The following is a 23,353-nucleotide window of genomic DNA, read 5'->3' as shown; positions in this document are numbered from 1 at the left end:
TACTACAGACCTTGGTACAATGCAGAAGAAGCACTCAAATCAATAATGTCGCATTTAGGATGGGATGAAGGAACCATGCGATAGGTGGGCATACACTCGAACTGGGTACGTAGTCGTTGCAGCAGGACATCACTCGGCCTAGCGCTGACTCACCGTAGCGTGAATCGTCTCATAAAGGACAAACCCTGAATCACCGAGGTGGAGCGCCGCGTTTTAATGCTTGAGCATTTGTAGAGTCTAATAAATCTGGAGGGAGGTAGAGGCGGTGAGTGCACGTACAGGTGAGGCGGACATACTCTCCGAACCATTTGCCTTGCAACATGTATTTATGATAAAGAAAGCACACAACAGATACGCATGCACGCACTTGGAACCGGGAATCCATACGTTACAACTAGCAAGCAATGGATAATCAGTACGTGCTATGTATTTAGCAAGATCGGAGCAAAATTCACGGGAACCTCAGCCCGAATTTCAACAGAGCTGCATGTCTTCTCATTATAAAACTTCTTCCGATTATAGTTTCAGTGGTAACGAGAACAGGTATAAAATTAACGCGGTTGAGTTGAAAAGGTCTCAGACATTGAACGCCTCCTGTTACGGTAAGTAGCCCTCTTAACACCATCATCGCATTTCATTGAACCGACATATAATAGCTCTTCCAAGACTTTGTCCGAGTCATAGCAACTTCACGCACATTGGGCAATCAGACTTTTGTCGGTGTGTGGTTTCCTCACATGGTCACATCGTAGGCTGATGCACAGTTATACCAGATACAATCCATACCATGAAGCTCGTTCAAATTGTTTATCTCACAATCCTTGCCACTCCCAGTGCCATGTTCACCCCAGTGGCACTGGCAGCGACGGATTATTTTCCCTTTTGTGACTCATACCCACCATTTGTCCAAGGCGATAAGAACACTTTGACAGGAAAGTGCAACCCAGGGAGAGAGCCTATGCAAGTCTATATTGCCAAATATGGACGGGTTTGGAAATGACGTGTCCCCCAGTAGCTAAATTAGTTGAACCTCTCGGTCATAATTTTGCCCTCAACAGGTGTTCGTTCTGAATCCCACCGCCGATGTAACTTGGTCTACCACTGGTGGCAGAATGAATGTATCAATTCCTTTCATCACTGAATGGAAGGTAGCTTGCTAGTAGCAAGCCCATCAGGAAAACGACAAGTTACTTAATTTGACTTATTGTCGCTTTTTCACACCCAATAAAGTGAAATAAACAAAGGCTAAAGTAAGTGGCTTCGAAGTGGAAAAAGGCCACTTGTCGTCTGAATTCTCACTTATTTTCGACTTGGTTTACTTTTTGCATCACAAATCAAGGAGAAAAAAGTCCATTCAGAAAAGCATGACGCAAAAGCAATTAAGGAGCGAAAAAATGCCTCAAATTCTTGATATGAAACATATCACCATCCCTTCGCTTCATAGTCTGCCAGCGTGTCCTTCGTCGTCTCTGCTATACTACGGTACTTGAGCCCCAGGATTCGTGCAGCCTTCGTGGTGTTGTAGTGAAGAAGGTGTACCGTGGAGGGGTGTCCAGTACCAGTACCGGGATTGCCCTTCGGCAGACCACCTGTTGCGAGTTTCGGTGGCGGCGAGATCGCGTTAGCAGCGTCAACTACAAAATACCATGTGAATGATGAAGCAGCGGCAACGGATTGCACCTACTGAAATCCTGCCATTTCCAAAGTCCTGGAAAAAGGTAAGTGCCTGATCATTGCTGGATGAACGGAATTATCATACCTGCACTAACGATAATTCGTTCGCCGCCTGCAGCTTCCTTCTCGAGCGAGACGACATGCGCTTCGGCAAGGTCGCGCACATCGATCCAGGCTGTACCGACAGAAGCAAGAAGCTCGTTTGATGCTCCACTGGAGGTTGGATGGGCGACATGGTTGTAGAACAATTTCGAGGACGTGCCCAATGCGGATGGTGCTGGGACCGCACCGATAGCGGGCTATCATGGAAGAAGTGAAATTAATTGGGGGAAATACAACGAGCAGCACGTTTCTGACATACCCCAAAGACCTATCATTGAGAAATGGGTGGGTGAGTTCTGGTTGACCTCCCGACATCGAAAAAAAAACTCACATAAGGTGGATTAAGGACAGTGAGATCCCAGCCGACATTGGCCTTATTTTTTTCCCAGAACTCCCAAGCCGCTGTAGGGATATGAGAATCGCCGCCTATGATGAGTATGTTTGATACCCCGTACCTTTCTCAGCGAGAGTCTTTGAAGCACGGTACTTCATCATATTAGGGGCTTCGCGACCTTTTTCCCTTACAATTTCCAGACATTGCTCGTTCCAGTCCAGTTCGGAGAAAGTGCACGGCGTTGTGGTGTCACGCAGAATTGCAGCTCCCGATGAAGTAATCACGATACGCTTGACAGATTTCCTGATGCGATATGATTAACAGTGCACGGCTTTAGGCGACGACGAAGCACCTACCCATGCTTGAGAGCGCTCTTCAGGATTCCAACTGTGCCATTGACTGCGGGAATGATGAGTTCTAAGAACAGGTGAGTAAAAATCAAGGCATTGATTCGTGTTGATGTACCATCCGGGTCATCCGCATTCAGGTGAAAGGGGGAGGCTGTGTGCTCAATAGCATCAACACCTTTAACTGCCTCGTCAAAGGCTCCTTCCTATTTCAAATATATCACAGTAAGGTCCCGCGCGATGACTTTCTTGTCTATAAGCACCTTTGTGATATCTTCAACGACGACGACCTCATGCTTATCACCATACGAGCTGAACAGTTGCCTGAGGTGTGCTGCTTTTTCCTCGGACCGGATTGTTCCACGGACAGAATACCCCTTCTCGAGAAGGGTACGCACGACCCAAATCGCGATATAGCCATTCGCGCCAGAGACGAGAACCTTGCATGGAGGTTGCACAGTTGGCATGATGAAGTGATTGGGGGTCGAGGGAAAAGATAAGCTTGCTTATAACTGCATTGTCCTTATTGATATAATATATATGCCGGAACAATTGGACGGAAGTCGAGTTCCCGAATAATCGATGACCTTTCATGTGACGCGTCAAGTTAGCTCGATATATCGATTAGAGTTCTAACGGCTATTGACATTGACATGGACTCTTGGCTGACTGAAGCCCGCACTCCGAGTGTACACACGAGTCACAGCACATGCATGCAGGTTGAGTGACGAGCGGAGGAGGTGTCGAAGGAAGGAGTGTGGAATTGGCATCGGATACGAGCGCAAGCTAGGAAAAATCAACACCTCAAAACAAACATTATCGGGCAATTATCGGGTACTACTCGAAACCCGAGGACACCTTGTATACAAATATCTCTCACATGCGGCGGCCCCGTCTCAGAATCAATCATTTTAGCTCGAAGATAGGTCTATGTTCAGCCACCAGACGGGCCGAGTTGGCCGAGTCCCAGGCAGCTTGACCTCAGCTTATCTGTCCCGAAGTTGTCAGTCGAACTCAGTTCACCTCGACCGTGCTCAACCTTTCCGTTGGGTGTTGCACCAATCATGTACTGCTCTCCTTTCTCCGATATTTTGGGTCAGGCGATCTATGTGTAATGCTAATGCGATTGCACTGTTTGGACTGCAAGAAAGTGAGTTATTGAGTGGTCGTCCTTATTGATGTTATTTAGCTTGTGACGCCCCCGTCTTGTTGGAAAGAAAAGTGAAGGTTTTATGCTCGTTGATTGCTTTGTGCTCCTTGCTGCTTCCGGTATTTTTTTCATGCGTTCGATCACACTCGTGTGAGGCCCCCTGTGATTAGCGCTGGCCCCCATCTGTTTTCTGCGGTCATTAACCGAGTTTATATTTCCGTTATCTTTTCCAGCGATGCACCGCGCACTGAGGCCCGAGGTTCGGGAGGAGCGATACCTCTCATTCTTGCAGTCATCAATTCGGAATCCTAGGCTGTCCTGCATAAGTCTCCGCTCTCGCTCCTTCTCCTGTCACCCCTATTGATTGTACCTACAGCCTCTGGATATGCTGCCATTATTAGTAGCGAATCCAGAACAGCTGCCGATATGCGCAGCAGACCTATACCAGTGCAGCTGTATGATATCAGATTAACACTCTTATGTCCATCGTGTACCATAGAATCACAGTGTCTCGACATAGCTTGCATGTCATGCATAAGGTAACATGTCATAGAAAATACGCGTAATTAGTAGTTTACAGATATCATAAGATAGAATACAATCAAACACATGCGTGGTGCCAAACCATATCTCACATCAGTGCGCCTTTCTGCGGAACTCACTTCCCAGGCTATCGCAACAACCGGGTCTTCTTCCCCTCGCCCCTGGACTGAGCTGTCTATGGCCGCTTACTTGCCCGCTTATTCGTGAGATGCGTCAGCGATGAAAAGACAGGAACCGAGAAGCGGTGTGCCTTTGTGCTCCGCATGATGCTTTTTCTCTTTGATTTCTTTTCCATGTCGGGAACGTCCTCTCTGAAAGCTTTTGCTTGCTCATGTGTTTCCGCTGCGGCTGCGGAGGGCTTGTACGAGACCTGGCCCACGTCAATAACATTGACAGGCTTCACGGAGCGCGAGGGCGTGGCACAATCTGCGAACGATATGCGTCGCGTCTGTACAGCTTCGTTAGCAGGCGGGTAGAGTTGCAGAATTGGAGTTGGGGACCCGGGCTGTGAAACAACGTTCACAAGAGTTTCCGTGCTTGGATTTCCTATCGAAAAGACTGGCATCAAGGGTGTCTCTGGGGTGGGAGATGCGGGCAAAGGTACTGGTGATTGGGAAGTGGTGGGAAGTGCTGAGGGGAATGTTGGAGACTCCGGCTTGAGCTGGATTGACGTAGCTTTGCGCTCCAGAGGTTTTTCGAGGACGAAACCCTCTGGGATGAGAGGCGCTTTTCTCGCATTACGAGTAAAGAAAAGGAGGTCGGAGAACGAGATCCTGAAGGTCATAGTAGTGGCTAGCATACAGATGACCTGGAAGAAGATGGCCTGCACCCTATGAATACACAATGTATAAGTGATAACACAAGACGAAAGAAGCTAAAGGTGTTCTTGGGTGAGGAAACGGGGAAACCGCGACGACAAATGCAGGCGCAGAAAACGGACCTTATATATAGCATTCTCTCCTTTCAGGTGACGCTGTGCTATCCGTCCCGGCGGTTACTGACATGCATAGGAAACCTGGGCTGTGAAAGTCGCAGTTGTGAGCGTTATGAACTGCCATCATGAGAGTCGGTGATTGGTACCAAATGATTAACTTGCATAAAGATATAGGATTCAGACCATAGAAGGAAATTCGAGTTGAGGACGGCTTTCGAGTTAGGCTGTGTCGCGGACTAGCGGTACTAGGTGACAGATGCTTGACAAATTCAAACGCTCCGCACCGCACGGGAGATGTTACGAACTTGGTGACATTTAAGATAGACTGCTTGATGTGGGATCACTAGGGCAGTTGATCTATTGATCAGTTAACGAAGGGAAGACACTAGTGAGCGCTTATTTACTATAGCAACTTTGATCACGTACCATCATCTCATTTTTGTCTCTCACTTCTCCTACCGGAATATCAGGGCAGTAGTCTCAGATGCGCCGCTTGAATCATTAATCCCTTTGAAAGGACTCGACACGCTCGGCACCATGTCAGGTTCATCAACATCAGGATCGTGACACCCCTACCACTCACATCGCAACACCGTGATGAGATCGATAAAACCATCCTTGAAGAAGCTAGCCCCATGATTGAGATGGTCCTTGAAGACAGAGAGGTCGTATAGGTGAATAAACCCGTATTTCGTAACCAGGAAGCCTGATGTTAATCGCGAAGAAAATAGGAGAATGATGCACCACGTCCCTTGATACTCCTGGTCTAAGACGCGCGCCACTCGAATCATCTTTCAACACCTCAGGCATTACTTCTCGGTATCAATAAAGGTCTCTTAGACCCTATTATTATGTAGAGCATATGTAGTCTCGCAGACCCAGCCTCCTGGATGGTCTAATTATAGCACGTACATAATATGCCTTGCACACACATTGAGGCTCATTGGCTCAGTGCTCGAACCGCTGAAATTCATTGTTCCTACTTCATACAGTGATAAGAGGTACTATCTGGTGATACATGAAGCGGCGGCACACAGCATCTCCAAATCCATCCTCTGGCAGTATTGGCACACATAGCGATTTTAAATTTCCCTTGTGTGCAATGTAAATCCTCCTTAGTTTTGCCGTATGATACACAGAATATTACTTCACGACTCGGAGGCATCGCTGCCACTGGGGTAAACATAGTAGTACTGGAAGTGGCAAGGATTGTGAGATAAACGATTTGAACGAGCTTCATGGTATGGATTGTATCTGGTATAACTGTGCATCAGCCTACGATGTGACCATGTGAGGAAACCACACACCGACAAAAGTCTGATTGCCCAATGTGCGTGAAGTTGCTATGACTCGGACAAAGTCTTGGAAGAGCTATTATATGTCGGTTCAATGAAATGCGATGATGGTGTCAAGAGGGCTACTCACCGCAACAGGAGGCGTTCAATGTCTGAGACCTTTTCAACTCAGCCGCGTTAATTTTATACCTGTTCTCGTTACCACTGAAACTATACTCGGAAGAAGTTTTATAATGAGAAGACATGCAGCTCTGTTGAAATTCGGGCTGAGGTTCCCGTGGATTTTGCTCCGATCTTGCTAAATACATAGCACGTACTGATTATCCATTGCTTGCTAGTTGTAACGTATGGATCCCCGGTTCCAAGTGCGTGCATGCGTATCTGTCGTGTGCTTCCTTTATCCTAAATACATGTTGCAAGGCAAATGGTTCGGAGAGTATGTCCGCCTCACCTGTACGTGCACTCTCCGCCTCTACCTCCCTCCAGATTTATTTTACAGACTCTGCAAATGCTCAAGCATTAAAACGCGGCGCTCCACCTCGGTGATTCAGGGTTGTCCTGTATGAGACGATTCACGCTACGGTGAGTCAGCGCTAGGCCGAGTGATGTCCTGCTGCAACGACTACGTACCCAGTTTCAAGTGTATGCCCACCTATCGCATGGTTCCTTCATCCCATCCTAAATGCGACGGGGAGTTCAAAGCTGGATTTCGAGGCTGATTTGGGGAGGACATCTGGTCGGATATCCTATGATCAGATCAAAATATTCTGAATATACTGATGAAGTTCACACGCTTCATTTATGTCCTCAGGCTGCGTCTACACGATCACAGACAATGCAAATTCATTGTATAGCGGCACCGTTCAAACCTTTTCAATCCAGTAACATGATATTCTTCCCTTTGTTTAAAGCTCTCTTTCACGCCGAATCAAGGTCTTGCACCTTTGTTTTTGAAACAGACAACATGTTTGCGTGCTGATGTTCCACAGCACTTGGCCTTTCATAAGTATGAGTTTCATTCAGCAGACAGAACCACTCATTTTCATTATCAATAATCTCACAAGATGGTTAGAAGAAACCGTGTCCAACGCGCTGCCCCAAACGTAGATCATCTTGCGTCATCTACCTCATCACGAGCAACCCCAGATTTCTCGATCAGTAAGGATGAGGAATGCCAGCCTGACGTCAATCCTATGTCAGTATCACCCATCACAGGCGCAGATCCATACTACTCTCACGATTCTTCCGATGCCACAACACCAGCTTTCATGCCATATGGTGACATGTGTGACAACGTATACTCCACCGATCTTCCTGACCCACCACGTGAGCCCTCGCCTGGTGGCATTGGCTCATCTAGTCAAAGCATACCGCCAACCATTTTTCCACCGCTGTTGCAGCCCACACTTCAGGAATTTATTTCGCCACCTAGAAAGAATGCGCACGGGAGATTGTCTGCTGCCGCAAAGGGCAAGGGAAAAGCTTTGATAGAAGAACGATTCTTTTCTAATCAACATCAAACTGATCTTGGTTCGTTGGACGACGAGAGCCTATTGTATCCATTACCCGATTTTTCTGTGAGCTGTGTCGCTCTATCTGATTGTTGCATATCACGACTCGGCTTCTAGTCAACTGATGAATGGGTTGCACATACTCGGCCTATCCTACAGGATTATGCCAACAGGCAAATTCCTCTGCCGCTCGGTCAGAGGGTTAATGTATCGGTAAGTTTTTTCTGTTCATGTCATGTAGACACCCCACTGACGGTTCTATAGCTTAACGAGCCTTCTCAATTTATCCAAGGGGCCTTGCAATTGCTTGCCAATCGTAACCACCTCGAGAATCATACTATTGATCCATCTCGTCAGCTTGGTCCTCAATTGATCGAGAACTTCACGGACGTGCACAGATGGGCGACAGAGTACTTTCGCGCGCGTTTTGGGATGTCAAATGTGGGAACCGAAATACCTGTGGTAAGAGCCACTTTCAAAAAATACCTCGAGCTCTAAGTATGATCGCCCCTTCTAGCTTTTGACGATTATTACGAACACTTTCTATGAAGCCCATACCAAACTTATTGATAGTATCGCAGATGCAGCAGTTGGAAACATGCATGGTCGTGGAGCCTCTAGCCTGGATATTGAGGACTTTGCGTTTGGATATGGTTGGATGGCTCGATTGGTGTTCTAAACCCATGCCTGACTTCTTTTCATCAGACTTCGAGATGAGTCAGCAATTGCCTTTTGCTGTGGAGTCCAGTTCTCGTATTCACCATACCCTTGAGCAACACCGGCGTAAGTCATTTCTGAGATACTGGTTGTTGGATACTGATTTATGACCTTGCATTGCAGCTCGGTCACCATTGAACCTTCCTGTGGACCTTTCTGTGACGACAAGATTTGGCAGACAAGTCAAGGTTTCCAAACAAGCGCAGGCAGCAGCACTAGACGAAGGTGAGAAGCAGAACAGAGCTCGCCAGCGTAAGAAAGATCAGGCGAAGAAAGAACAAGCGAAGAAAGATCAGGATTCGACGACTTCGAGATGTGAAAAGCACAAGACCGTCTCTCAAGTTACACTGAAGAACGATACAACTCCCAACCCTTCTACAGCGGGTGTGGTGGTGTACACACCCTCTGCCAGTATTTATCATACGCCTAACAATGGGAGCTTGTATGATACACCTCTCAGTGGGATTCATGGAATCTTACGCAAAGTGGAGGCAGATTCAGTCGTGTTTACAGGTGTCAAATGTCCCACGTGCGGCAGAGTGATGCCTTCTCGCATCCCCGTAACTCCCACTAACACCCACTCAGCATCTCGGTCTACAGCTAACTCAAATATCTCAATTGATTGGAATTCGGAACAAGCGATCACTGGTCCTATCATCAGCTCAAATGTGAAGCTAGCGTCCGTGCGACATGTATCACCAGTACTCGACATTGCCGGACGTGCGAATACCACTGCAACGCTGTTGGAGGCAACAACTGGCGCTCAGGACTCGGCACAGGCACAAGCAGCCCCTGTTAGAGGCGGTCGTCTCTATTTGCGTGCTAGGGGTACAAGGGGTAATAGAGACAACAGTCGAGGGCGTTGTCAGGGTCAGAGTGGTGGCGCATCGGCTCCCATCACTATCGTCATACCCGCCCGCCCGCGCCCTGTTGCCTCTGCATCGACAGTAGTTCCACCTGCAAGTGCGTCAACAGCAGCCATAGGCTCCACTGATGTAAGGTGCGACCCTTCGGATAGATCTGCTAGTGCTAGTACTACGTCCTCGCATACGGCAATCTCAATCTCAACTACCGCTACGTCCACGGAAGCACGCGTCCCCACTGAAAGTGTTCCCAGATCTAGGAATAAATCGGGCGGTGCTGATGACAAGGTAGTAGTCGCTGCTTTTTCACATGCATACTATTTTCAATATAATACGAACCAGATCGCCACTGCAGAGAGCAATGCAAACGCCACCACGAATAGTACTATTTTTGGCCGTACTTCTACTGGGACATACTACCCTCGTCACTATCCTTCCACCACAGCAACCGCTGCCGCCGGTCCCTCGCGTGGCAGGGCGATCGATTTTTCTGACCCGGAACTCTGGATAACGCACGCGCGTTCTGCAGATGACTTGCCTGGTTTTGTTCCACAGGTGCCAGATAGCGCCGCGAGAGCTGTGGCAGCAAGTGGCAATGGAGCTCACACTACGGTAGCATCGAGTTCTCGGGTCGACACTAGGAAGACCAAGAAGCGCAAACGGGATGCGAGTGAATAGAAAACAGAGGTCACTTCCTTCAAAACTGAATCATCGTCCATTCAAAATTGTCAGAGGAGCTTGCTGCTACTGTATGTTTGTGTTACTCCGATCATGCTCATCGCTCCTGTTTGACACATTCTCATTAAAAACTCTGGATATACACGATATACTTGGAATTCACTTAGTGTTGATCGACGATTGTTCAAACGCTTTAGCGGTGAGTACTACGCACGTTGTTCTGCAAATAATCTATCAAAGACTTCAACTTGATGAATGGGTAACTTAAGGTGACCCAATGATTCCTGGTGGGTCCCAAATGGACGTTAGATGGCCATTACTGAAATGAGTTTCTGTTAGCACGAAAATCATTTCTGTCATGGCAGTAGTGGGTTTTCGCCTGAAAAACTCGGGCTCATCTTGGTGACAAGGGCTTATCACAAAGATTTAGGCCTATGGGATTGAGATACTTATGAGTACTTGCTTCGACTGGCAACGCTTAGGATTTATCAAGAGGTTTGGGCAAGGTTTAAGACTTACAAATGCTCAAGGATGACGACTCGAAGGTTTAGGCCTTTAGGACAACTTTAGGACTTGCAAAGTTTCGGCGTCTCCGCTGGTGGCTGACCTTTGTTTACAAATGTTTCGTGCCAGAGGTCGGGGGATAAAGTTTGGGTATGTTGCCGGTCAACTAACCACTACCGCACTCGGAGACCACCCCTTTGATAAGGTACGGGAGGAACCTGATTTTGGCCTAGTGTTCTGCCAATGGCGGTAATTTTTTTGTCACTTTTGGTGATGGTAACAGTCTATGAATTTCAATATCTAACATGCAAGTGATGGGGGCTGCATTTTTCCTCTTATCTATCATCGTCTATGTCCTCTCTACAACTCAGATCTGAGTTGTTTGTGTTGGATACACCTCCACGTCATGGTTCGCCTGGACTGAAGATGACCGCTAAACGATACTATACCCCCTTCTCAGACTCCAAAGGACTGACAATTCTATTTGCGCATGGAGTTGGTGCGCGTCAGTATGCTGGTGTTTTCTGAAGTAAATGTGCGGCTGACTGTCGTAGATTTTGTAGACAAGGAGCACTGGGAACCGATGCTCCGGTATCTGTTCTCCCACCATAATTTACAGCAGCCAAGTTGTATACGTGAGGCCTGGTGTTTCGACTGGTTGAACCACGGGGACGCCGCTGTAATCAACAAGGCTGCACTCGAGCGCCGCTCGCCGGGGGACGTTTGTGAGTCCATAACGGAATCCTTGTCACTCTCCTCACACCTACACCAGCTATAGCGGAATGGGCAGCGGCGATTGCGTCCTTTATAAAATCACCGTTTCTCAGTGACCATAGATTAGTTGGATTTGGGCACTCTGCGGGTTCCAGCGCGATGTCAGCCACCCTGTTTCCCGCATTTTTCGTAGAAGCTGACCTCAACATTAGAATACTCTCCACACGTGCATTTCCCATGTGTAATCAACCATTTGTTGCAGTGTTTCTCCTTGAACCTTCGATGCTTACGCGCGAATTGTGGATGTCTCACCTGATGGAAAGAGAAGCATTAGTAAGAAAAAGCATGAGTGCCACTCTCCGTCGACGTAATGTGTTTGATACTTTGGAGGAGGCAGCCAAATATTGTCGAAAACGGAAGCCTTGGGCAGAATTCGATCAGGAGGTATTTGATGTTTTCAAAGTGAGTGGTCATGTTATCTACGAATTTTGAATCATCAAGCAGCCGGTCGTATCTAGCAACACGGGTTTTATTCAGTCAGTATACAAGATGGGAGCGAAAAGGAAATGAAAGTCGCTTTTAAATGTGACTTGCATCATGAAGCTCTTGCTTATCAGGACACCGAAAGCCATTTTGAAGCTACCGACCAGTATACCCGCATTTGCCGCGTGGTTCCTGTACATATTGTGTTCGGAACCATTCATGATTACGTGTAAGCAGTATCAGTGGTTTCAGATTTCAGCTTCTCCTGATTTTCTCCCTTCTACCAGTCCATCTTATTTCCATGACTGCATGACAGACGTCTCCCAGGGAAGATGTCCAGCGTCTGTGAAAAGGGTCCCCGGAGCTGGCCATAATGTAAGCTATCGGATTTTGATGGCTGAGCTTTCGATTTCATATATGAATAGATTCTTCAACAAACTCCCGAAGCACTTGCAGGAGCAGTATCTATCGGCCTGAATTTAATCATGAAGAATTTGACCTCGCATCTCCTACATAGACTGTGATCGTTAATAAAATACCCATTTTTTTTGAATGTCTGTTTATCGTCCTGTGGGGCGGGGCCCGATGATGGACACTACGTACACTATAGGACTTCGTTGTGTATATCTATCGTATGTATGGTCTAGTACCGGATATCCTCAGTTTTCTCAGATGACGGTCGATACTACTACTAGGCACTGTATGTCACCCACGTGGTCAGCGATGATCCCGCGTATTTTCCTTCCCAAAGACCATGATTCCACATTCCTTTTTGATTTGCCCGAGGCGGTTCGCCGACCTTTTCAGCCAAAGGAGACGCACCTTTGCTGATTCTGTTGTGTTGCACCTCTGTCGTTCACGCGCTGAGATGAGTACTGCACCCAAAGAGGCTTTGTTTGCTTGTTATCTTCCTTTATTAGATATCCGTTGCCCTCTGTATTCATAGTTCGCGGGATAATTCCCATTTCTCCCGAACTGATCGAGGGTATCATCAAAACAAACGGAGGCGCAGAATCAGGGTCGTCGTTTGACCAGACCCTCGCTCACATCAAGGGGGAATTCGTCGGAAGGCTTGTGGATGTTACTGGCTCAGAACTTGCCGGGGCTGAAGGAGGGTTGTAGGCGACCCAGGTACCGGAACACTGCCACTTCTCGCGGAGTCACTCCCGTAGAAATTTCTCTAGTGTTGGCTGCTGTTGCTGAGCATGTAGAGGACAAGAAACGTCAGACTTGTCTGTCTATCTGACTGGAAGTACCATAGCGATTTCTTTAACGTAAGCCTGAGCGTATTGTTCTTTGTTCTGATAATTCGCTGAATATGATTGACAGGGTAGATGACTCGCGACTCACGATGATTCGGTGTGATGCAGTACACTTGGGTGAGTCGACATGCGTAGTACTTGTATTTGATTGGTCAAATTCATGTCGACGTATTTTATGCCTGCATAGTAGGTGGTATGAGATGCTGCCATTTCTTCCCTTGATTTATTCTTGGGCAGCGATGTCAGTTTCAAACACATAAAAATGTAGCAGATCAAGAGGATAGACGGCCGCAGATTCAAGGAACGACATTGTCAACTTTGCCACTGGCTTATATATTATAATTAAGTTCTTAGAATCACGTGCACGCACAATTTTTACAGTCTTGACATGCGATCCCGGTAATTACTCAGTGCGGATGGACCACTATGATACAGTCACTCATTCCTTGCTCGTTCTCATTCAGTTGCTCAATCGCCTGTCAGCGGAAACTCCCTCACCCATAACACAATCATGACAAACATTCGAAACAATTTTACCGATTTCTGCCATTCTGCCCATGGGTTTCAAAATAATTCCAGGTTACGTGAGGGGTCACTCCAACGTTCTCTATTTTCATGCCGGGCCCATTATGGAGCTCTGTGGGAATTGACAATCGTCTGACTGATCATCAGTATGTAGACATCATATTTACGTAGTTCTGTGCTGAATTGATGTGCATCACAGGCCCTGTAGTCTCTGGAAAAACGGGTTTCATCAGTCCTGACCGTGACCCTACTCCGTTCCCGTCGTCAACTACAGTGGATCCAAGGGCAAGTGACAATGAGTTCAGGGGCACCATAACGTTCTGTCAAGTTGTCATGTTCAAGTTCCGCCAAGCTGAAGATCCGGATACGGTGGAATATATTTTACCAGCTGGGATTTCAGTCACAGGGTGCATCATGATATGTTCAGGTGCTGGGAAATGTAGCCTTCCGGAATGTCCAGTTCGAGTGAGTGAGGAGTGTAGTGAACGACGAACTCGATCTCGTGGTGGAGAGAAAAGAAACGAGTGAAGGAAACGAGCCGCGCAACCGCTCAGCTGGACGCGTGGTGCCGAACCAAAGGTTTCGGTCGCGAATTTATAACCCGTGTAAGTGCCTTAATTTGTAGTTCCAAGGTCCTCTGACGAGAACGTAGTCCTTGTCCTGCGCGCTTACAGTGGCAGCCGGGACACTTCCGAAGATTCCGTAGCACTGTGCTGACAGCTGATAAGTAACCCTTGAGTTGAGGCCTGAAACCCAACATTATTATTAGACGTGCAGCAAATACAGACGAACGTGCTGTAAATGCTTGGATAAAGGTCATGAACGTTGAACGTTGAACCTTCAAGCCAGTTTCATTGATGATGATTCAAGGGCTGCTCGATTCCAAGATGTCCGAGTCGTTGTCAATATTGACGGCCATCTGCTCGAATGCAGACCACTGCGTTGATTAAGCCTTCACATGGGAGACACGGTTCTAGCCTCATGATCAAGTTGTTCGCAGAGTGTCTTCCAGTAAACTTTTGGAGGTAGCCAAATTAGGAAAAAGGTTCAAGGTCCGCGTACAAGAGGCTTGATGACCCGCCACGTGCACAGGAGCAGGTACTCAAGGTGTATGAGCTCCGCGACGACCATTTTCAAAACAAGAGATGTTGATTTCTGCATCGGCAAACGTGCGTCGATGTAATTTAGTATTGGTACGGCGTTTGGTGGGTCCTGGCATACCGCCTGGTGGGTTATCTGGCAAACTGCGGTAAGGTTTCAAATCGCTCATAAACGGTTGATGCATACTATAGGCAATCCAAACACTGGCACACTTTCCTCCCCACTATCATCATACCATCCACTTCCATCAAAACCGGCTAATACTAGCAGAAGCACTACCGTAGTGACATGAGCACTATCTTCAACGGTGATTCCCAAATGGAGGTGAGTTATCCTGTCCCCGTGTTCATACTCGTACATAATAACTACGTCAGGTCATCACTGTGCTTGCCAACTGCGGGACTGACACTGACAAGGCTAGGCAAGCTCTTACAAGGTACATAGCACGAAAGCAAGAGAAAGGAAGACCGACAGAACACATTTTGAAAAAATTGCGGCAACTGGAATTGAAAGTTGGTGGCCTTGAGATTTCCTCATCGCCGCCCTCTGTTAACATAACTTCCTGCACGTAGTTCATCAATGACATCACTTTGCACACCGCTTTCCGAGATGCTAGAGCAACTACCTGCCTTCCACGATCACCCGATGTACCCCTACCCGACTTTGTCCGCCGTGATTCGGCTCGCCTTGACAGTCGTCAGAGCGTTTCGCTCCTGCAAGACCTTGCAACTCCAAGTCCTGGTCCCTCCTCCCCAAAAAGCTGGGTACAATCGTCTTATTCGTCCATTCAACATGGAGGCCCCTCCATAATAGAGGAGGATTGGATACAACCCGAGGAGGCTTTGTACAAGACTTCGTTGAGGACACATTCGCTGCCACCCACCAATGCCCCAGGAAGGTTGCCCGTACTGTCACCGTATGTTTTTCAAACAAGTTCCGGTCGCTCTCGCTCCTCTACTCTCCCATCATCGTCGATATCATCACCATCTCATTCTGCAAGAAAACTCCGAACTGCATTCATTACTCCACCCCCGACGTCCCCCCTCCCCGATCTTCCACTAGATGCAACTGACGGCCATGATTCGCATATTCCGCAATTTAACTTGCCTCCGCCGGCCAATAATCGACCCTTTTCGTCTGACTCCAAGAGCTCTTCTAGTTCGCATTCTAGTCATCCAAGACCTCGTACACCTGTGATGTTCTATCCTGAATTCTCTTTACAATCATCTACGATCACTCGAGGCGAAATCAGTCATCCACCACAGACGGGAAAAGATCTACCCCATCAACCGCTTGTCATCATGGAACATTGCCCTTCGGAGACGGACATTCCTAGCATGTTTTTACCCAGCCGGGAAGGTTCTTATAACGCATCTGAACACTCAGGGGCCGACTTTCCCGCTCCCTATCGCGATTCGCCTATACTTCGCGAACGGTCTACCAGTCATAACCATAATTTCAGTTTTCAGCTAGACAATGCTCTGCGGCTGTGCAATGCTTCTCATGTTGTTCGCCGTGAGGTAAAGCAGTGCCTCGAGCAAGACCGAGGATACGAGCAACATAACTGGACGATAGTCTTGCAGGAATGTGGCATAGCCGAAGACGATATTCCATTCCTTCTGAACGAAATGGCTCGGGAAGTGGAGTTCACGGCAAATAGGGTGTGATCCCATGGTAGTTATACCCTTTATCTTTATTTTTATCTTTATTTGTTGCATATACACGGGTTGCTTGTGTTCCGCTGGTTTTTCATCTGATGCGGAGTTTGTAGTACTTTTGGGTTCGGTACCAACAATGTTTGGGTGAGTTGTAGTTTAACTGTATGTTGCGTTCAACTGTAGTTAGAGACCAGTTCTGCTGGCTAAAAAGCATTGATTATACCCTATGGAATATCTTTGCCCGATATCAGCCAACATGGGGGAAACATAATTTGCTGGAGTACTCTGTAGCACAATCTACCCTACTGATGAACCTGAATTCCAAGACTCGGAGGCATAACCTGAGCAGGGTAACATTTCGACTACGTAGTGAAACTATCATCCCGAGGTACCTCGAAAGCTAGCCACTGAGATTGCTCAGGACTTCAAAGCTTCATAGTCGGAACCAGTGCATGCGGCACCTGACGAACTTGGCTTCGGCGAACGTGCCAGTGGGCATGTGTTATTCTCGCTTGAGGTTTCGCCGTCCAACGTCTCGAGATAGATCATGATACTCTTAGCGTATATAATCCAACACACGTCGTTTCCCAGGCTCCCATGAAGTTCAGGCTCCCAGATTCAAGTTGACACGGTGTTCAAATGGGATCTGACGTGATTACGTGCTGATTATAAGTAGGTACTTCAGGGACTCGAACGACTCGGAACGTATTGCCGATCACACAATCCAGGAACCAGCTGCGGCCTAAACCTAGGGCGAGGCGATCGTTGATGATGCGAAGTGAACGTGTTGACTGAGCCATGGAAACTGAATCAACCCCCATTAGCCTGAGTCGCACCCGGGACGAATTGTGAACCAGAGAGATCACACAATAGGTCAGCCATGCGGTATCCAGATGCAAGCTGCTTGCTGTACCCACACCTCGCATCCTGTTGGTGGGGGATACGCTCACAAATGTCAGTAGTTCGCGAGAAGGCCGCGGCGTCCCCAAACAAGTTGAAGAATTTATTTGCGAGTTCCCTACTTTGACAAAATCGTCAAGTAAGCAAGAGAATGGAGTCTAGTGCACGAGGAAGAGGCGAAGTCTACTGATGCCTTCTTTACTGTCCCAAAACCCAGTCTATGGGTGGCCAGTTCTGTGAAGGCCGTAATACCCTACTGTCAAGGAACCGCTTCCCCAAGTTTGTCATCAGAAACTGATGGACCGATTGTGTCCTAAACATCATACGAGGTCTGGGATATCCACAGAGGATGTGCTGCGTGCCATGTCCATCATTCAATCAAGGTAAAATTCAAAGCAAGAACTTACGTGGGCAGTGTCACCACGGTGGTAAGTGGCACATCTCTACTATTTATCTCTTCCACGCAGGAGCTGGAAATGTTGAGAATATGATTGAAAACAATCATTTTGACACTCGTACCTCAACTGTAGGTCTAGGAAAGCGACAATTATTCGACTGGATGCGATAGTGCTATAAAGTAGCTGAATAAACGGCGAGCATGATAACATATGTAGATCCAGACCTGATGGCAGATGCTGGGATGACGATGATCAGCTAGTGATTGAAAGGCCTCTGCAACGACTTACCTGGCATCGCAAATACAACGTTCATAGCAGCTAGTGTGCTATAAATTTCAAAATGTTATAAAAATGACAGAACATCACTTACTATTCAGATTTAATGAAGCCACAACCTTTGGGTGAGACACGAAACTGAATCAGATGGATCTTGGATTCTGCTCAGTAGCACGTACGGCTGGTATGATATTTGCAAAGCAGGTGATCAAGACATATTTTATCCCCTGTTTACGCAACATTGCCCACATTGTATTAGACGATGGTATATTTCGGAGGCCGATTATAGTCAAAACAAGCGCCAGTATATCATAACCCATCGCTGTGCAAGGCGTCAGGGATGGAATGGAACAACGCCTCTGGAACGCACTGTAGACAAATATAGTGGTCATATTATCATGATCAATGACCATGAAACCACAACTGCCATTCATTTTCATGACGGAGAATGCAACCATTACTGTGATGGCGGCGTTAAGGATTGAATTACAGTATTGCTTTATACAACTCACCCCGTAATAGGACGATCCAGTGGCCAATCGTGGCTAATACCAGAAATATACGGATAAATTTGAACGGTCTCCAGATTATGAATCTGTGTATGTTGAGGAAGGGCTTCAACAATCAAAAATTTCACTGAAACTCACGGTCGCAACATCAAATTAAGAGAAGAACAACCAATGGATGAATTTGCTGCAAACTTTCACAACAATTAAGATGATGAATCGGCGATACATCATAGCACACTCACAGTAAAAGCCAAAAAAGCGCCTGTCATGATGAACGTGAGCACACGTCTAGTAGATTAAAATTTAACGAAGTATTCACTGTGGCAATTCACGCTCGCGGAGGTCGGACTGCTGAGCCAGCAACTAATGTTCATGAGAGTCTGCTGCAACAGTCGATGAATAAGATACGCACATCATAATCATGGACAACAGAAGAAGGATACGACCGATGATGTATGGCAGCTGATAGGATTGGAACTTCTGTGACAATACACAAGCATACGAACTGTTACTTACCAGAGGCCATCTAGGTGGTATGCGTCTGCATACCAAGGCAAGTTCAATTTGCCACGATCTTGCATACTCCCACCTGCAGGTCATAGCCGTCAGTAGGTGCTCTTGAACATGAGAAGTAACAATACCTACGCGTATAGACCAAGACATACGAAATTAGTGTGTTCTACAATAGTGCTGCATTTCAGCATGACGTTGGGATCCGTCCAGTTCACCATTCGCCTGCTGTGTTTGGGTTCTACTTGGTCTTGGCAACGGAATTCTGTGAATCGCTACTAGTTACTTGGCCGTCGCTTTGTCTCGGAGAGAAGAGATAAGGGAACTGGTTCCAGATGAGATGAAGGGAGGATGAGTAAAATTAAACGAAAGCTACTAGTGACATAACCCAGTTTGATTCCTATGGGACAACCTAATAGGCGGTGTGTCCCTGCAACTGCGCGTTGACGATTTGGGAAAAAATAATCTACCAGTAAAGAAGTGGTGAGAGCGGAAGATGTAATTAGTGTTTCTGATGTTTCTGAATTGAAACGTACTATGGCAAAACAATCTTCATGAAGAGTCGGGCGACGGGTACTTATGATTAGTACACATGAGAACTCAGTACGCCAGCCGGTGAGAACACGGTTTGCAGTGGTGACAGTGTGTGAACTAAATGTTTCAGGGTGGGACTCCCGGTTACCGGTCAGTATTACATAGCCTGACGTTCTGGTATGGATGGGCCTACGTTTGTTAAATATATTCCCGCCTTGTTCTGTTATTCTTTACGTTCACCGTTAGCTGACCCTCACAGGGCTCACTGGCACTTAGTAAACCTACGGCACTATGGAAGCCCGGACACTCGTGCTCGCTTACCTCATAAAAAATTTCCATATACAGGCAACGCTTCTGCAGGACCACGAATACCGCCAACGTGGATAAGAAATAATATTATGTACCACGTATATTGAACCAATGTATATCAAAAAATTGCTGTTCGTACTGCTACACCAAGCTTACTGGCTAGAGCACGAGTGTCCGAGAAAACAAAGAATATCAACAAAAGTAAGTCACCATTCATCTACCACACCTGCGTCACTGTCGTTGGAGTCATCGGAAAACTCCCATATGACTAGACCATCGTGATCTAGTCCGACGATGTTTTCATCAATAGTAGTCGTAGTTTCAGGCTCGTCTTCCCGCGCAATTTTATCTAGCTGATGCAAATGTCCGTCACCTGCAAATGTCAGCTCCCCTGTGCTCAACATAGCCATGAGCAGATGACATACCGAGCCCGAGCCCACCACCCACCCCACCCATATAGTAGGTACCGTTGTTTTCCTCGCGATAGGGTAGGTCCTGCTGGTTCTCCAACAGCGGGAGATCTTCCTCGACATCTTCAAATACAGATATTGCAGATGGTATCTCTTCATGAACCTGCAGCACGTCGAGCAAACCCTGATACATGTCCCAAGCAGACTGCCTTGTGACTGATGGGCACCCAAGTTCCTCATAGCAGCGCTGTATGAGCGTCCCGAGCGGTTGTGGAACGAGGTCAAATACCACGTGAGAAGGATTGATGTAGAGATCCCGTACGTGATCTAATGCCTCGCGTTCAACTGTGATCTGTGAAAAAAAAAAACAGTAAGAACAAACAAAACGAGCAGACGTGGTGTTGCCTACTTTAAAGTTCAAGGCACCAAAATCCTCGGGTGAATTGTAGACAAGGTTTGGTACGCCATGGGGGAGAATTTTGTTGCGGTCTCGCCTTTTTCGGGTGTTATTGGCTCGGTCCTGGTATGCGTCCAATTCCCGCTGCAACCAAGGTATAAAAACCCATCGAAACACCATCCTAAAGCAATTATCAGACTCGGAGTGAGATGAACGAATCAGATACATACATTTGAAGAATATTGTTGCTGTCGTACCAACCTGACATGACTCCGTGGTCCAACAGTGACTCGAATCCTGGTGTGAACCGGCGTCACATTTGAGACCACGTTATTTCGGGCATGACGTTCTTCTTATGTCGCATCCAGCGATGTTGCAAAGTGCCCTGTAGCGCGGGATCGTGCCATTGGCGGAGCGTTGTGTGTGCATTAGCAATGCCGAAATTTTCCGACCCTGGGTCGCTTTGCGTCACCATGGGCATATCTAGCAGCAAGTAGATTAATGTCAGTGAAGAACAAAGCAGGGGGAGTACTTACGCCCGAGTGTGTCGAGTGTGTCGAGATAATAGCTGAGGATCAGCTGTGGGTTCCGGTTTGAGTGCCATACCCACATCCACATAATCCTACCGGAGAACGGTTCGATGCCTGTATGGAGGCCGAGACCATACCTTAGCCACTTGTCGTGTTGATCGACAGCGAAAATGTCATTAACTCCCGCAGCCCAAAAGCGCCTCCTTCGAAGGCGATTGACCTTACGCTGGAGGACAAGCTCTGGCTCGTGTAAGGCTGGTTCGAGCTCTGAGGGGAATGTGTGCTTTGGGTGTGAGATGAAAAGGATATGTTAGTGATGGTAGGATCTTTCTATAAGGACGAGAGGTTAGAGTATTATAGCGAACGACTGCCTGAATCAATGGGGGGACGACAAGTTATCATTCTGAGGCAAAGTACATGAGTGCTTTTTAAGGTATGAGGCGATAAGGGTCCTCGGTATGCGTAAACCGAAAAGGGAGAGACGGAGAGTGAGTGGCGGCGATCCTGACAGAGTCGAAATAAGGAATGCGAAAGAGAGTACGAGAATATTGAATGAATGTTGCTCGTAAGCAAGAAGGTTTGCGCAGGAGTGACGAGAGTTTCGTAGCTCGTTTGACTGCTCTGGGTACGGCGAGGTGGAAATATGAAGATATAACGAGAGAAAAAAGGGTCCACAAGTTGGTAATGGTAAGGGTATCGTATAACGATGGATGAAAGACCGAGCGGGATGTTGACGACAATGAGCTAATGAGAGTAAGAAAGAGGATTGTGTCCGCGTGACTCGGATGCGAAGCGTGACGTTTCTTCGCATCCTTCGAGTCACGTGGCTGACGGGACACAAGGTCCGTAAGTCTTTCTGTGAAGCAGTGGTCGGGGCGCAGAGGATATGGCATCCTTACATCCCCTCCCAACTTCGAATATCGACCGTCCTCGGTCGATCTACCAACAATAAAACTAAATGATGTAATGCATAGTAAGATAGAAAAAATAGGATAGAAATAGAAAAAATAAAATGAGGCAACACATCTAAGTCTGTTCGTCGTCATTGCCGGCGAGTGCTTGAGGGTCGATAAACTGCGTGACTTCGATGGACAAGGGGGAGCGAGGGTGATATGGGATGAGATGAAAAGCAGCGAACTTGAGTTTTGATATGCTGCCGTCCACTTCGGCGAGACGATAGGATCCTCCTTGCGAGCGTGAGATGACGATCATAGGTCCGAAGTACCTAGGTTTGCATTTTGCGTTGGACGCAGCCTCAATTCGTTTGTTGAGGACTAAGACTAAATCTCCAGGCTGAAAGGCATAATTGCGGATGACATTTGCGAAACAGCCGTTCGAAATCCTTGACAGATGCGAGGCGGCTTTTTGAAAGGCGTATGTGCGCTAGTTGGAGATCGTCTTCACGTTTGAGAAGTCGTTGAGCCCGGGCTGCGATAAGCTCAGTGTGTTGAGACGAGACATGTGAAATCGGGAAACTGTGAAGGTGGCAAAGACGAAGTCAAAGGGAAGTGAGGGCTCAATACCATGGGCTAAATAAAATGGTGAGAATCCCGTGGATCGACGAGTCGTGACGCGATCTGCCCAGAACACATGGTGGGCTAGCGTGGGCCATTGGGTGATGTCACCGTTGCATGCCTTGACGAGTGAGTCTCGAATCGTGCGATGAGAGTGTTCGACGATGCCGTTGGCTTTAGAATTGTAAGCCGAAATGCGGATATGATGGATGTGATATTTCTGCGCGAGCCAATCTAGCGCTGCGATGAAGGGAGTCCCATTGTCCGTTACTATTTCTTCTATACATCCCCACCTGCAGAGGATTTCTTCAAACAAAAAGGCACCTAACGTGCGTCCAGTTTCTTTTCTCAGCATTCTAAACTCCGGCCAGCTGGATAATGAGCAGCGTGCTTGGACGATAAAGGAGAATCCGTGTGATGTGGGCATGTACATAGTGTCTGTGAATGCTTTGCGAAAGAGAGTCGCGGGAATGGAGATAGTGGGTGAAATGACGACCTTCTCGGCTGAGCGCGTTTGACATTGATGGCAGGTCTTCAAGTACCACGCTAAGTCCTTATCAAGTGCGGGCCACCAGAACCGATCGGAGATGGTGCGTCTAGTGGAGTAAAAACCCTTGTGTCCTAACTCGTCATGCGTCTCCTTCAAGATGTGTAGTCTGTCGGGACTGAAT

At 47.4% G+C, this 23,353-nt stretch overlaps 9 protein-coding genes across 9 annotated transcripts; 3 read left to right on the top strand and 6 right to left on the bottom strand.

Annotated features, from left to right (window-relative positions):
* Window positions 1–1,422: 1,422 nt before the first annotated feature.
* On the bottom strand, window positions 1,423–2,924 carry EDB93DRAFT_1255451 (uncharacterized protein; the record flags this gene model as incomplete). Its single annotated transcript, XM_041453785.1, has 9 exons — window positions 1,423–1,634; window positions 1,685–1,708; window positions 1,760–1,973; window positions 2,036–2,044; window positions 2,108–2,178; window positions 2,232–2,413; window positions 2,467–2,527; window positions 2,576–2,663; window positions 2,721–2,924. 9 exons carry the CDS (start codon window positions 2,922–2,924, stop codon window positions 1,423–1,425), a joined length of 1,065 nt encoding a protein of 354 aa, XP_041302522.1.
* Window positions 2,925–3,915: 991 nt separating this feature from the next.
* Window positions 3,916–5,875, bottom strand: EDB93DRAFT_1108068 (uncharacterized protein; the record flags this gene model as incomplete). Its single annotated transcript, XM_041447798.1, has 5 exons — window positions 3,916–4,046; window positions 4,340–4,980; window positions 5,153–5,241; window positions 5,511–5,563; window positions 5,668–5,875. The coding sequence occupies 5 exons, from the start codon at window positions 5,873–5,875 to the stop codon at window positions 3,916–3,918; spliced, it is 1,122 nt and encodes a 373-aa protein (XP_041302521.1).
* Window positions 5,876–6,024: 149 nt separating this feature from the next.
* Window positions 6,025–6,455, bottom strand: EDB93DRAFT_1177886 (uncharacterized protein). The gene is made up of 2 exons (XM_041450573.1): window positions 6,392–6,455; window positions 6,025–6,338 (listed from the first exon to the last, which is right to left on the bottom strand). The coding sequence occupies exon 2, from the start codon at window positions 6,322–6,324 to the stop codon at window positions 6,064–6,066; it is 261 nt and encodes an 86-aa protein (XP_041302520.1). The 5' UTR covers window positions 6,325–6,338; window positions 6,392–6,455; the 3' UTR covers window positions 6,025–6,063.
* Window positions 6,456–7,156: 701 nt separating this feature from the next.
* EDB93DRAFT_935104 (uncharacterized protein) lies at window positions 7,157–9,646 on the top strand. Its single transcript, XM_041458004.1, has 7 exons — window positions 7,157–7,956; window positions 8,008–8,103; window positions 8,155–8,352; window positions 8,408–8,543; window positions 8,596–8,673; window positions 8,731–9,136; window positions 9,193–9,646. Exons 1-7 carry the CDS (start codon window positions 7,444–7,446, stop codon window positions 9,209–9,211), a joined length of 1,446 nt encoding a protein of 481 aa, XP_041302519.1. The 5' UTR covers window positions 7,157–7,443; the 3' UTR covers window positions 9,212–9,646.
* Window positions 9,647–10,736: 1,090 nt separating this feature from the next.
* On the top strand, window positions 10,737–12,488 carry EDB93DRAFT_935106 (Alpha/beta hydrolase fold-1). The gene is made up of 7 exons (XM_041458005.1): window positions 10,737–11,157; window positions 11,216–11,377; window positions 11,425–11,527; window positions 11,579–11,828; window positions 11,885–12,078; window positions 12,137–12,224; window positions 12,275–12,488. Exons 1-7 carry the CDS (start codon window positions 11,004–11,006, stop codon window positions 12,371–12,373), a joined length of 1,050 nt encoding a protein of 349 aa, XP_041302518.1. The 5' UTR covers window positions 10,737–11,003; the 3' UTR covers window positions 12,374–12,488.
* A 2,239-nt stretch (window positions 12,489–14,727) lies between these two features.
* On the top strand, window positions 14,728–16,699 carry EDB93DRAFT_1177816 (uncharacterized protein). The gene is made up of 3 exons (XM_041450572.1): window positions 14,728–15,061; window positions 15,112–15,249; window positions 15,310–16,699. Exons 1-3 carry the CDS (start codon window positions 15,026–15,028, stop codon window positions 16,402–16,404), a joined length of 1,269 nt encoding a protein of 422 aa, XP_041302517.1. The 5' UTR covers window positions 14,728–15,025; the 3' UTR covers window positions 16,405–16,699.
* Window positions 16,700–17,354: 655 nt separating this feature from the next.
* EDB93DRAFT_934867 (uncharacterized protein) lies at window positions 17,355–19,417 on the bottom strand. Its single transcript, XM_041458003.1, has 16 exons — window positions 19,365–19,417; window positions 19,124–19,313; window positions 18,995–19,067; window positions 18,891–18,940; window positions 18,798–18,841; window positions 18,721–18,740; window positions 18,617–18,669; window positions 18,482–18,564; window positions 18,340–18,429; window positions 18,149–18,291; window positions 18,064–18,088; window positions 17,982–18,011; window positions 17,918–17,930; window positions 17,815–17,865; window positions 17,703–17,765; window positions 17,355–17,649 (listed from the first exon to the last, which is right to left on the bottom strand). Exons 2-16 carry the CDS (start codon window positions 19,207–19,209, stop codon window positions 17,616–17,618), a joined length of 858 nt encoding a protein of 285 aa, XP_041302516.1. The 5' UTR covers window positions 19,210–19,313; window positions 19,365–19,417; the 3' UTR covers window positions 17,355–17,615.
* Window positions 19,418–20,037: 620 nt separating this feature from the next.
* On the bottom strand, window positions 20,038–20,906 carry EDB93DRAFT_1255445 (uncharacterized protein; the record flags this gene model as incomplete). Its single annotated transcript, XM_041453784.1, has 4 exons — window positions 20,038–20,204; window positions 20,257–20,593; window positions 20,651–20,819; window positions 20,869–20,906. 4 exons carry the CDS (start codon window positions 20,904–20,906, stop codon window positions 20,038–20,040), a joined length of 711 nt encoding a protein of 236 aa, XP_041302515.1.
* Window positions 20,907–20,951: 45 nt separating this feature from the next.
* On the bottom strand, window positions 20,952–22,061 carry EDB93DRAFT_1255444 (uncharacterized protein; the record flags this gene model as incomplete). Its single annotated transcript, XM_041453783.1, has 3 exons — window positions 20,952–21,121; window positions 21,175–21,451; window positions 21,678–22,061. 3 exons carry the CDS (start codon window positions 22,059–22,061, stop codon window positions 20,952–20,954), a joined length of 831 nt encoding a protein of 276 aa, XP_041302514.1.
* Between the last annotated feature and the right edge of the window lie 1,292 nt (window positions 22,062–23,353).

This window comes from Suillus bovinus (genome assembly GCF_016758785.1).
Source record: "Suillus bovinus strain UH-Sbo-P2 chromosome Unknown EDB93scaffold_93, whole genome shotgun sequence".
Classification (NCBI taxonomy): domain Eukaryota; kingdom Fungi; phylum Basidiomycota; class Agaricomycetes; order Boletales; family Suillaceae; genus Suillus; species Suillus bovinus.
Note: the sequence above shows the minus strand (reverse complement) of the source record. Positions and strands in the feature narration are given on the sequence as shown.